The sequence below is a fragment of the Perognathus longimembris genome, chromosome 17 (assembly GCF_023159225.1).
Source record: "Perognathus longimembris pacificus isolate PPM17 chromosome 17, ASM2315922v1, whole genome shotgun sequence".
NCBI classification, from domain to species: Eukaryota; Metazoa; Chordata; class Mammalia; order Rodentia; family Heteromyidae; genus Perognathus; species Perognathus longimembris.
This window is the reverse complement of record NC_063177.1, coordinates 53951555-53964406: the sequence shown is the minus strand read 5'-3', so window position 1 is coordinate 53964406 and position 12852 is coordinate 53951555. Positions and strand designations below refer to the sequence as shown.

Sequence of the window (12852 nt, the reverse complement as noted above, 5' to 3'; positions counted from 1 at the left end):
TGACAAAGACAGAGGGACGCTGCACCTGTCCCGGTGCAAGGTCCTGCGAGTCTGAGGAAGGGGGCTGAGGCCGAGTGTGGCCGCAGGCTGGGCCCTGGCGGGGGGTGGGGGTGCGGAAGGCAGGTTCAGAGGGGCTTTTGCTCTCCCTGGGTGCTCTGGGAGGGCCCAGCCCTCTGGGGTCAGCTCACCCATGAACCCCAAGGCCATTCCCACGACCCAGTAAGAAACAGAGCTCTAACTGGGCGCCCACGGCTCAGGCCTATCATCCAGACAACTCAGGGGGCTGAGATCTGAGGATCGCAGTTCAAAGCCAGCTCAGGCAGAAAAGTCTGGGAGACTCTTATCTCCAATTAACGACCAGGAAAAAAAAAAAAAAAAAAAAGATCAGAAGTGGAAGTGTGAGTCAAATGGTAGAGTTCCAACCTTGACTAAAAAAGCTAAGGGACAAGGCTTGGCCTAGTGGTAGAGTGCTCAGCTCGTATACATGAAGCCCTGGGTTCAATTCCCCAGCACCACATATACAGAAAATGGCCAAAAGTGGTGCTGTGGCTCAAGTGGCAGAGCAAAAAGAAGCCAGGGTCAGTGCTCAGGCCCTGAGTTCAAGCCCCAGGACAGGCAAAAGAAAAAAAAATAAGCTAAGGGACAGTGCCAGGCCCTGAGTTGGGGCTCCGGGACTGGCATGGGGGATGGGGGGCTCTGTGAGCCACCCCCCAAGGAGGGGGCAGCTGGTGACATTAGGGAGCCCTAGGATCAGTGGCCACGGCTGCTAGGTGGAGGTTTCACCGGCTCTTCCTCCCGCTGCTCCTTCTGTGGCAGGCCAGCCCCTTGGTGGGGGCCGCAGAGAGCCCTCGGGCGGGAGAAAGGAGAACAGCTCAGCCTCCCGAGAGGCCGCAGACAGAGCCCTAGGCGTGTCTTCCAGATCGACTCCTACGAGAAGTTGTACGAGGAGGTGTCCAAGTGCGAGAACTCCAAGGTGTTCAACGGCTGGCTGCAGTGCGACTGCCGCCCCTTCAAGCAGGCCCTGCTCAACACCATCAAGCGCTGGAGCCTCATGCTCAAACGCTACCTCAGCAACCATGTCATCAACAGGTCAGGGGGGCCCTAGAGCCCAGGCCACCCGGGCGGGCGGGACAGCCGCTGTCCTTGGTGCTGGGTCCCTGTCTCCTCGGGCAGGGGTGGGGTGAAGGCTACCTCCCTCTCTCCATCCTGGACGGGTACTGAGCCTTGGGCTCCATGTCTGGGCTCCAGATGCAGAGGAAGGCTTGGAGGACTGGGGGCTGGTGGGAAATCTGGGAAACCCACCGGTAATGGTAGAATGTGAGTCTGTGGTCAGGCCAGGCCCCGTCTAGGGTGGCCAGTGGAGGGCGCTCTGAGCTGGGGCCTTGCCTCTGGGCAGGGCTGGCCAGGAGTGGGGATGGCCGGGCGGGGTCCCCGTGGGCAGCCGCTCTCCGTCCGTCCCCCTCTGTGGAAGGGACACCGAGCGGCATGAGCTCCCTTGTCCCCTCCTCAGTCTCGCGGACCTGGAAGCCTTCATGAAGGTCACCCGCCTGGGCCTGACCAAGCAGCTGAAGGAGGGGGACTATGACGGCCTCGTGGAGGTCATGGGGCACCTGATGAAGGTCAAGGAGCGGCAGGTGGCCACCGACAGCATGTTCGAGCCCCTGAAGCAAACCATCGAGCTGCTTAAGTCTTATGACGAGGAGATGCCGGAGGAGACCCACTTGAAGCTTCAGGCAGGTGGCAGCAGGGCCGGTGTGGGAGACACCGCGGTCCCCACGGCACGAGCGGGGCCCAGCAGGCTGCGGGGCCGGTGGGGGGGAGGCGGAGACCCCACGCTGCGGAGGCCGGCCCTGCAGCCCACGGAGTGTGCGCCTCCGGTGACTGGCACGGTGCCCACCTTGCCCAAGGCCCAGTGGAGGCCTTGGGATTTGAATCTAGGCCCACATAGCTGCCGAGCCCCACAGGAGGAGAGCAGGGTGGAAGGCCGGCAGGCCGGGCCAGCAGGTGCAGACCACGCAGCAGCGCCGCTCACGGGAGAACACGGGATATTCCTCCATTTGCCGGGAGAGACTGTGGGCCCGGCTGCTTTTAGTTTAAAATATTTTATGATGAGAAAAAGTACAATATTTGTGCAAGTGTGAACAACTTGGGAAAATACAGCAATGTGTGTAGAAAGGGTCAGCGGTGGGAATGGACGGCAGGTGGATGGCCGCCGGGGTGTGTGTGTGTGTGTGTGTGTGTGTGTGTGTGTGTGTGTGCAAGGATGGAAGTCCGTCCTGGTGGTGGATGGGGCCCTGCCTTCACAGAACTTCACATGGGGTAGACTGACCACACACACACACACACACACAATGCACAAAAGTGCAACCATGCACAGGCACACGCTCGCCAAAAGGCACTTATACATAAACAGGAATGCATGCTCCCACACGCAAATGCACATGTAGATGCATGTGTGCAGAGACGCGTGTGAGCATCATGCACCTATGTGTACATGTACACCAAGTGTGCACGTCCAAACATGCGTACACGCATACGCTCACATGCATACATGCAGAGTGCTTTCTGGTCTCGGCACAGGTACACAAGAAATACTATGAACACCTGTACACACACAAACACGCGTGCACAGTCCTATGCATACACTCATGCAGCCCCACAAAGGCACGCGTGATCGAGGCAGGCACACGTGTACACATGCGACCCCAAATGTGTATGCACGCTCACACCTGCACATGCGCACACCAGAGTAGATCTGGGTTCCAAGACTTGACAAGAAGTAAGGGTGCCGAGCCCCCCTCCTGGTTCACGCCGCGGGGGTCACGGGGCGGGGGCGGGCTTGGTGCTGTCGTTGCTGTTTCCCGTGAGTCTGTGAGAAGAGACCCGGCTTTGCCGTCTGTAGGAGCTGCCAGAGCAATGGACCAACACCAAGAAGCTGGCCTTCCAGGTGAAGCAGAATGTGGCCCCCCTCCAGGCCAACGAGGTGAACATCCTGAGACGGAAGTGCCAGCATTTCGAGGTACGGCGGCGGGGGCGGGCAGCAGCGGGGGGGGTGCACCGGGGCGGTGGCCCACCGGGGTTCTCTGGCACGGCCGTCTCTGCGGTTCTCCTAGCTCAAGCAGCACGAGTTTAGGGAGAAGTTCAGACAAGAAGCTCCGTTCCTCTTCAGCAGCCCTGAGCCCTACAAGTCCCTGAACAAGGTACATCCTGAGGGGTGCCGTGTGTGTGTGTGTGTGTGTGTGTGTGTGTGTGTGTGTAAAGGAGTGCAGAGGCCATGCCTAGTGGAGCATGGGCGTCCCGGGCCCGGCCTGTCCTGGAGCACTGGCCTCCTCGGTGCACAGGGCGGCGGGCACAGAGGGCTGGAGGAGAGGGGGTGTTTATCGGGGCCAGTGGAGGCCGGAGCAGGGTGGGTGACTGGGGGGGCTGGGGCCCGGGCGAGGGAAGGCCAGCCGTAGAGGCCGGAGGGCGGGCGTTGCACGGGGCTGCGGAGGGCCAGCTGTCGGGCTCTCCCACTCCAGCAACAGAAAAGCATCACGGGCATGGAGGCCATCATGGAGGCGCTGTGCAAGTCCGGGAGCCTGTTCGAGGTGACGGTCCCGGACTACAAGCAGCTCAAGGCCTGCCACAAGGAGGTCCGCCTGCTGAAGGAGCTCTGGGACATGATCGTCCTGGTGAGGCTGCCAGGCTGTCCGGGGGAGGGAGAGGGGGGCTCACATGGGGCTGGACAAGGCCCCAAGAGGGGCTGCTCTGGGGACCTTTGGGTGTAAGAATACAACAGGTGGTATCCCGGTGGAGGTTCACCCAAAGGACCTCATGCGGTTGCTCCCCTCCCGCATCTCCTCTCGTGCAGGGCAGTAGCGGGGTCTCCTACCATAGACTCGTTCCTCTCCTCCCTTTCCCATTTCTGGTTCTTCCTTCTACTGTCTCACGACTGTGTGTGTGTCTGTCTGTATGTGTATGCTGGTCCCGGCTTCAAATATCCATGTTTCGGCAGCGTGAGGGTTTGGACTGAAGGCCTCTTAGCTGCTAGGCAGTCACTCTACCACTGAAGCCAGGCTCCCCACCCTTTCTTGCTATAGTTATTTTTTCAAATAGAGTTGGCGCTTTTTGCCCAGGACCAGCCTCAGATTTGAACCCTTCTTCCCATGTCTAACGATTAGCTGGGACTACAGGGTGCACCCCCACCCCACCTGGCTTGTTAGTTGAGAACGGGGGGAGAGGGGAGGTGTCTCACTTTTTGGTAGTCTTGAACAGCCACCATCCTCCCAATCTCTGCCTCCCCAGTAGGGGGTCACAGGAATGGCCCCCACACTTGTATTCTTGATTGCTAAGCTTTAAATGGCGGCTTTTACTGTTCCTTGCACCCAACCACTTTCCTGACTTGCGTTTTATCAAGTATCCCGTGCCCAGCGCAGTCACTCCTGAGCGCAGGGGTCTCCCGCGGGGCCTGGGGTTAGCATGCTCCCGCTGCAGGTCAACACGAGCATCGATGACTGGAAAACCACCAAGTGGAAGGACATCAACGTGGAGCAGATGGACATCGACTGCAAGAAGTTCGCCAAGGACGTGCGGTCTCTGGACAAGGAGATGAAGACGTGGGACGCCTTCGTGGGCCTGGACAACACGGTGAAGAACATGATCACGTCCCTGCGGGCCGTGAGCGAGCTGCAGAACCCCGCCATCCGGGACCGCCACTGGCAGCAGCTCATGCAGGCCACCCAGGTACTGCCGGGGACTGGGGGGCCCCCACGGGCCCGAGGGCCCGGCCCGCACGCTCCGTGCCTGGTGCTGACAAAACCAGACGTGGCACGGCTGGCCACCCTTGCACAGGTTCCAGGCACGGGGAGTCATTTGGGTTTCTGTCTTTGTTTTAGTTGTGGGAATTGAATCCTGGGCATCCTGCATGCCAGGCAAGGGCTCCGGCACCCCCAGCCCTTTGGATTTTATTTTCTTTATGTATTTACTGAGGTAGTGTTTTGCCCAGGTCCGTCGTGGGCTCGCAGTCTTCCTGCCTCTGTCTCTGGGGCGCTGGGATTACGGTCACGCACCACCGCCGCGCCTGGCTGGAACGCAGTCATTTTCAAACAGGGCTCCGCGAGTGGCATCAGCCAGTCCTGCTCGTGGGCTGAAAGTGCATAGACTCAGGACGCTGGGGCTGATGAGTAGCTGCCCTGGGGTACCCACATGCCACAGAACCCATGCTCAGACTCCTAGCACCCTAAAATTTCCACCGGCATCCCCAAGCAGTGAGCACGGGCCGGGGTTGCAAGCCCGAAATCAAGCCGTGGGGGCTGCTCGCCCCCCCAGAGGCGGGAGGGGCTCTTTCCTGCCTGCTGAGCCAGCTCCCAGCAGCCCCGGCACCACTCTGTGGCCACATCCCTCCGTCCTCAGCAGCCTCTGACTCGAGTCCTCCTTCTCTCCTTGCCTCCCTAAGACCACCGTCATCAGACTCAGGGTCCATGTGGAAAATCTAGCACAATTTCCTCCCGGGACCTTTTTGTTGTTGGGTTAACTTTTTTTTTTTTTTTACAAGATCTTGCTATGTGGCTCAGGTTGGCCTTGAATTCACAATCCCTCGCCTCTACTTCGGAGTGCTGGAGTTTTAGTCATGAATCACTGTGCCTGGCTCAACCCAAGAGCCTGTGTGTGTGTGTGTGTGTGTGTGTGTGTGTGTGTGTGTGTGCCAGTACTAGGTCTTGAACTCGGGACCTGGGTACTGTTGCTCAAGGTTGGCACTCTGCCACATACATGAGCCACAGCTCCACTTCTGGCTTCTTGCTGGTTAATTCATTGAAGACAAGAGTCTCACGCACTTTTTACCCAGGCGGGCTCTGAACCACGATCCTCAGCTCTCAGCCTCCTGCATAGCTAGGATTACAGGCATGAGCCACCGGCACTGGGCTGTTAACCCAGGAGCTTTATCATCCAGAAAGATCTATTTCCATATGAGGTCACTCCCTGAGGTCCTCTGTGTGCACAAAATTGGGGGGGACACTTTGTGTCCCCCCACAGCTGGGTTCTGCGGGGGCCTGGTCTCAAAGGGAAGGGAGGGACTCTGGGAGCCGTAACTGGGGTCTCTGAGTAGCAGTGGAAAGCCTCCCCCTGCGCCCCCAGCCCCGTCCCCTCACGCGGAGCTGCCCGCTTCCCCCAGGTGAAGTTCGAAATGTCAGAACACACCACCCTGGCAGACCTGCTGCAGCTGAACCTGCACAAGTATGAGGACGAAGTCCGCAACATCGTGGACAAGGCCGTGAAGGAGTCTGGGATGGAGAAGGTGGGGCCCCATGGAGTGTCCCTCCACGCGGAGGAGTGGGGAGCGTGCTGGGACTGGCCCCAGGGACTGAAGGCACCTCCGGGGTCTTACCTCACCCCAAAAGAAAGCCTCGCAGCCTTCTGCTACCCGGCACAGACAGAAATCCAAGGGGAAAAGTTATAGAATTTATTTATTTTTAATCCAGTTCCTGGCCATTCCGTCTCCCTGGTGGTACAAGGGTGAGAATGGCTGCTCCTTATCAGTCCAGGGTTTCTGTCCACTCAGTTGATGGGTTGGTGTCTGGATTGCCATGGTGTCTGCCCAATCACTGCATGAGTCTCTGGATTGCTATGGTGTCTGCCCAATCACTGCATGAGTCTCTGGATTGCCATGGTGTCTGCCCAATCACTGGGTAGGATGGCGCTGTCGATTGCAATGGCAGCTGTCCAGTCAGAAGATGGGATGAGCGTCTGCGTTGCCACAGTGTTTGTCCCCTGGTCAGAGGGTCAACATGCAGGTTGCCCCAACCCAGGGCAGCTATGAGTGATGGTAGCCTGGGCATTTTGGCTCATGTCCCAGGCAGGACCTTTGGCTCCACCACCAAATACCTCCATGTCTTATTTCTGTGTCCTCCTGAAAGGTGCTGAAGGCCCTGGACAGCACCTGGACGACCATGGAATTTGAGCACGAGCCACATCCAAGAACAGGCACGATGTTGCTCAAGTCGGACGAGGTGCTGGTGGAGACCCTGGAGGACAACCAGGTGCAGCTGCAGAACCTGATGATGTCCAAGTACCTGTCCCACTTCCTCAAGGAAGTGACGAGCTGGCAGCAGAAGCTGTCCACCGCGGACTCGGTCATCTCCATCTGGTTTGAGGTCCAGAGAACCTGGAGCCACCTGGAGAGCATCTTCATCGGCTCCGAGGACATCCGGGCCCAGCTCCCAGAGGACTCCCAGCGCTTCGACTCCATCGACAAGGAATTCAAGGTGAGCCCATCCCGCTAGCCCGGGGACATCTCCAGAAACGGCTCCAATAGGAGAAACAGGGGCTCCTAACACCCAGCGGCCCCCTTGCTCTTCCAGGCTGTGATGGCAGACGCAGTAAAGACACCCAACGTGGTCGAAGCCACCAACAAGCCCGGTCTCTATGATAAACTGGAATCCCTGAAGAAGAGGTTGGTCCCCACCCAAATCCAGGTGGCAGGAGCCCGGGTCATGCGCCCCCTGCTGGTCAGCACAGAGCACAAGCATGGGTCACGAGCAGAGATGGCAGAAACACAATGCCCTCCTTCCTGGTCTGGGCTGACAGAGGCACCACAGCATAGTTAGAGTTCAGAGCAAATCTGGGCCAATGCACAACAGACGATGTTGCCAGGACTCGCCCAGTGTGCTGACAGGAGAGGCTGGACAGGACCCTGCGAGCAGGACCAACCAGCCTCTTCCCCTCCTTTCCAGCTTGGCCATGTGCGAAAAGGCCTTGGCAGAATACTTGGAGACCAAAAGACTGGCTTTCCCGCGGTTCTATTTTGTCTCCTCTGCCGACCTGCTGGACATCCTGTCCAATGGAAATGACCCCGTGGAGGTAGGCAGGACCTGGCATTCTGAAGGACAAGCCAGGGTCGTGCCCTGAGCTCCGGGTTCTAGGCCCTGGAGAGCTCTGGGCTGGAGGAGGAGGCTCCGGCGGGACTTGGTGCGAATCGCACTCTGCACCTTGCAAATCAAAGCCTTTACTGGAATGGTTAGGGAGCTGGGAGTTTAGCAAGATGCCACACACACACACACACACACACACACACACACACACACACACACACACGGAGGATCCAGCAGGCCTGGGTGTACCGTGATCCTAGATCTGAGATGAGTTCTCACCAATTCCTTTAGTTGACTAAAAGCCATGCTCAGTTACCACTAACCAGAGATGAGGTGAATATAACAAAAAGGAAGGAAGGAACAGAACACCAGTGGCTGATTCCTGTCATCCTAGCTACTCAGGAGGCTCAGATGTGGGGATCACGATTCCAAGCCAATTTCCTGCCCAGGGGCAGGAAAGTCTGTGAGAATCTTATCTCTAATTAACCACAAAAAAGCTAGCAGTGGAGGTGTGGCTCAAGGGGTAGAGCACCAGCCTTGAGTGAAAACACTAAGGGTCAGTGCCTAGGCCCTGAATTCAAACCCCAATACCAGCACACAAAAAATTGGGAGGGAGGGAGGAAGGGAGGGGGGAGGGAGGGAGGGAAGGAAGGAAGGAAGGAAGGAAGGAAGGAAGGAAGGAAGGAAGGAAGGCAGCCACACCTCGATCACAGTGAGTCCACCGTCCCCCCAGGTGAGCCGCCACCTGTCCAAGCTCTTTGACAGCCTGTGTAAGCTCAAGTTCCAGCTGGACGCCGATCAGAAGCCCATCAAGTTTGGCTTGGGAATGTACAGCAAGGAGGATGAGTACGTGGAGTTTGACCGGGACTGCGACCTCTCGGGGCAGGTAAGCCTGCACGTGGTCCCAGGGCAGAGCCGGGAGGAGGGCCGTGGGCCTCCTGCCTGTGGACCACGTGCCTGTCCACCAGCCCGGCTCTCCGCAAGCTTCCCGCTCGCCCCCTCTCTTGTCTTTCTGCCCAACTACTGATCGAGCCGTTGTAGACGCCCATCCGACCAGAGCGGAAAGCCCGTGCAAGAAAGCCCCGCGTCTAGAAGTTGAAATTGGGGCCCCGGGCCGGAGGCTGCTTCCTGCGCATGAGGTGGCGGGGGGCAACATGAGAGGGAAGTACCCGGGGGTCAGTGTGGCCGCCCCTCCCCTCCCCCAGGTGGAAGTGTGGCTGAACCGCGTGCTGGACCGCATGTGCGCCACGCTGCGCCACCTGATCCCGGAAGCGGTGGTCACCTACGAGGAGAAGCCCAGGGAGCAGTGGATCTTCGACTACCCCGCCCAGGTGCGGCTCCCGGCGGCCCCCGCGGCCCGCGGCTTTGTCGGAGGGGCGGCCGGGCGTGGTGCGGCTGGCGCTGAGCCCCCGGGCTGACCGCGCCTCGGGACCTTGCCAGGCGGCCGGGCCCCAGCCCTCACGGTGTGGCCGTGTTTCTAGATCGCCCTCACCTGCACGCAGATCTGGTGGACCACCGAGGTGGGCATGGCGTTCGCGCGGCTGGAGGAAGGCTACGAAAACTCCATCAAGGACTACAACAAAAAGCAGGTGTGCAGGCCGCGGGCCCACGAAGCCACCGTGGTCAAAAGCAGCCGGGAGCCGGGACCTAGAGGCTCTCGCCTGTCATCCCAGCTGCGCGGGAGGCTGAGCGCTGAGGGCCGGGCTCACAGCCAGCCCGGGCAGGAACGTCCATGACGCTCTCATCTCCAATTAAGTAGAAAAAATAGAGCTTTGGCTGAAGAGATAGAGCACCATCCTTTAGCAGAAAAAAAAAAAAAAGCCTAAGGGGCAGCACCCGGGCCATGAGTTCAAACCCCAGGACTTGCACGCACGCAGCCTGGTACCAGCCAAGCGTTTCATCTTCAGATAAATGAAGCTTCAGTTTCCTATCTGGCAATCATCAAAGGCTACTGCAAATCATCCTTAGTCGTTTAAAAATCTGTGCCGGGTGTCAGTGGCTCACGCCTGTCCTGCTCACGAGACTGAGCTCTGAAGATCACGGTTCAAATCCAGGTTAGCTAAGAAAGTCCAGGAGACTCTTATCTCCAGCTAACCACCAAAAAGCTGCAAGTGGAGCTGTGGCTCAAGTGGTAGAGCACTGGCCTTGAGCAAAAAAGTTCAGGGACAGCGCCCAGGCCCTGAGTTCCAGCCCTATGACTGGTACACACACACACACACACACACACACACACACACACACACACACACACACCACACACACACACCACATGTAATTTTTTAAGATAAAGGAAGAAAAAGTTACCCATGATGCCTACTGCTAACACTTACTTAACGCAGGCTCTGCATCTTTGCATGCATGAGTTAGTTTTGCTGTAAAACTACATGAGCATCTTTTTGTCATCGTAAACAAAGCCAGGCCGTCTGCTCTCCCCGGAGACTCAGAGCCAGCCCAGTCAGCACCCTACCGTGACAGGCAGGGTGTGGGTGCCCGTGCTGGCGCCCCTCTGTGGCAGGGTGTCGGCGTGGGCACCTCGGGGCACCCCTCGGTGGTGTCCCTCCGTGACGGGGTCTCGGTGGCAGGGTGTCAGTGTACCCCGCTCCCCCTCAGATCAGCCAGCTGAACGCGCTCATCACCCTGCTCATCGGCAACCTGAGCGCCGGCGACAGGATGAAGATCATGACCATCTGCACCATCGACGTGCACGCCCGGGACGTGGTGGCCAAGATGATCACTGCCAAGGCACGGCTCAGAACACGCGGGTGCCGGGCCCCAGCCCGTGGGGTGGGCGCTTCCAGGGCGGCTGCCTCTCCTCTCCCCCCCCCCCCCACCCCGTGGAGCCCCACGCGACAGCGGATGAGCAGAGGACCCAGGTGCCCCCTTCCTAAGCCAGACTCTGCTGGGGGCAGTAAGCGTGGCCCGTGGGTCCTGGGGGGGAATGGGGTGTGGTAGGGGTCTTGGGCCCCCCGACCTGGGGCCCAGCACTGAGGCTTGCCCTGCGCTCTCGGGCGCCGCCTGCAGGTGGAGAGTTCGCAGGCCTTCACCTGGCAGTCCCAGCTCCGCCACCGCTGGGACGAGGACAAGAAGCACTGCTTCGCCAACATCTGCGATGCCCAGATCCAGTACTCCTACGAGTACCTGGGCAACACGCCCCGGCTGGTCATCACGCCCCTCACAGACAGGTACGTCTCCTCCCGCCCCCTCCCCCCTCTCCTGCCAGCCCCCTTCTCTGAGGTGTCCCCTGGTCAGCGGGAGGGTCCCCGCGGAGGCTGGGCTCCCTGGCTGTGTGTCCCGGGGAGGCTAACTCCACCCCTCTGAGGCCTGCGGAGTAAGGATGGTGCTCTGTGAATCCTGAGGACGGGCTGTGGTTGGAATGGATGCTCTTGTCAGCGGTGCTCCCCTCCCCCAGGACAGCCCCAGGACAATTTGTCCCTTGGTCACAGCCCAAAGTCCTTCCTGGCCTCTCCCCTCCCCTCCCTTCCCCTCGCCTCCTCCTGGCACTGAGCAGTGCTCCAGTCCCCCTTTAATGAAAGCACAAGGTGACCCCAGGCCCTTGGCAGGTGCTACATCACGCTGACCCAGTCCCTCCATCTGATCATGGGGGGAGCCCCGGCAGGCCCTGCCGGCACGGGCAAGACAGAGACAACCAAGGACCTGGGCAGAGCACTGGGAACCATGGTGTATGTCTTCAACTGCTCAGAGCAGATGGACTACAAGGTACAAAGCGAGGCCACGCCACCCGGGCCCCAGCGAGGGCTCCCCACCCGCCGCAGGCCCTGCCTTGAGCTCTGAGCACTGGGGTCACTGGCCTTGTCTGTCCCCATGGCCTGTTGGGAAAGGCCCCCAATGTCCCCTCTGCCCGGAGACTGCCAGCCATTAGCTCCTCCCACTCCAGGTGGGCGTCCTCCCGGGGGAGCCGCAGGCCATGACAGTGCCCAGAAGACCACGCAGACAGGGCGGCCAGGCGCTTGGCCACAGCTGTCTCCTGTGGAAGGGAGAAGCAAGGCGGGGGGGGGGGAGGTCATTGGGTTTGGGGCCCAAGGCCTGCAGGGGGTGGCCCTCCCCATCTGTGTGTGAGCCTCTAAGGGGATTGGGAGTCCCCATCCTGAAGCCGAGGCCCACTGACCCCGCCTGGGTGGTGAAGTTTGTGCCTCATGGCTGCGTGGCTGCCTTGGGCCAGGGCAGACAAACCACGTGACTGCTGAGCTGGGACCAGAGCAACACACACGTTAGGGGGGCCTTCCCTGGGGCCTGCAGCCCTACCCTCGAGTGGAGGAGCCTCCCGCCTTCGTGTGCAGAACACAGAGGGTGAAGGGAAAACTAGAGGGTGGGATTTATAACTAAAGCATAGGAGGGAGTGTCCGGACCAGGCCCGGGACTGCAGGTGTGCGGGGCGGAAGGATGGAAGGCCCAGGCTGGCCCCGGCGACGCTCCCCCACCCCGCCCGCCTCTGATACTCCCCCCTCCCCCGCCCAGTCCTGTGGAAACATCTACAAGGGCCTGGCCCAGACCGGAGCCTGGGGCTGCTTTGATGAATTCAACCGCATCTCCGTGGAAGTCCTGTCTGTGATTGCTGTGCAGGTAGGCGCCCCGCCAGCCGTCTCTGATCACCAGAGAGCAAAGCTGTCTGCTTCCCTCCTGTATCACAGAGACTCCCCGCCTGTCCCCAGTCCTGTACCTGGGGGGGAGGGGGACAGTGACACAGAGGGGAGACACCCTTGGCTCTGCCCTGCCCATCTGCTACCCGGTGACACGGAGGAAGCAAAGACACACAAGGAATAAGTCACTGTGTTTGGGGGTATCGAAAGAGAAAATGGCATCCGATCCAGTTTTACAGATCTTAATCGGCTCTACTTGTGATTTGAGAATTGTGTGGCAGACTAAATAAAAAAAAAAAAAAACAGCCCAGAATACTCCAGGGGCAGAATGTACAGAAGCAGGCTCCATTTATACCTGGAGAGAAGGAAGTGGCCCCGCAGAAGGGGAAGCGAGAGCCTGGGCGACA

At 59.5% G+C, this 12852-nt stretch overlaps 1 protein-coding gene across 1 annotated transcript in view; it reads left to right on the top strand.

The window, feature by feature from the left end:
• Dnah17 (dynein axonemal heavy chain 17) overlaps positions 1 to 12852 on the top strand; it is a 75443-nt gene that overhangs the window by 23422 nt on the left and 39169 nt on the right. The window contains exons 20-36 of the mRNA XM_048366897.1: positions 920 to 1089; positions 1511 to 1733; positions 2903 to 3019; positions 3114 to 3200; positions 3519 to 3671; positions 4474 to 4722; positions 6152 to 6274; positions 6894 to 7241; positions 7338 to 7429; positions 7710 to 7836; positions 8581 to 8733; positions 9053 to 9178; positions 9329 to 9436; positions 10458 to 10589; positions 10869 to 11029; positions 11408 to 11564; positions 12324 to 12428. Coding sequence (XP_048222854.1) covers positions 920 to 1089; positions 1511 to 1733; positions 2903 to 3019; positions 3114 to 3200; positions 3519 to 3671; positions 4474 to 4722; positions 6152 to 6274; positions 6894 to 7241; positions 7338 to 7429; positions 7710 to 7836; positions 8581 to 8733; positions 9053 to 9178; positions 9329 to 9436; positions 10458 to 10589; positions 10869 to 11029; positions 11408 to 11564; positions 12324 to 12428 — 2631 coding nt within the window. The remainder of the gene's footprint in view (positions 1 to 919; positions 1090 to 1510; positions 1734 to 2902; positions 3020 to 3113; positions 3201 to 3518; positions 3672 to 4473; positions 4723 to 6151; positions 6275 to 6893; positions 7242 to 7337; positions 7430 to 7709; positions 7837 to 8580; positions 8734 to 9052; positions 9179 to 9328; positions 9437 to 10457; positions 10590 to 10868; positions 11030 to 11407; positions 11565 to 12323; positions 12429 to 12852) is intronic.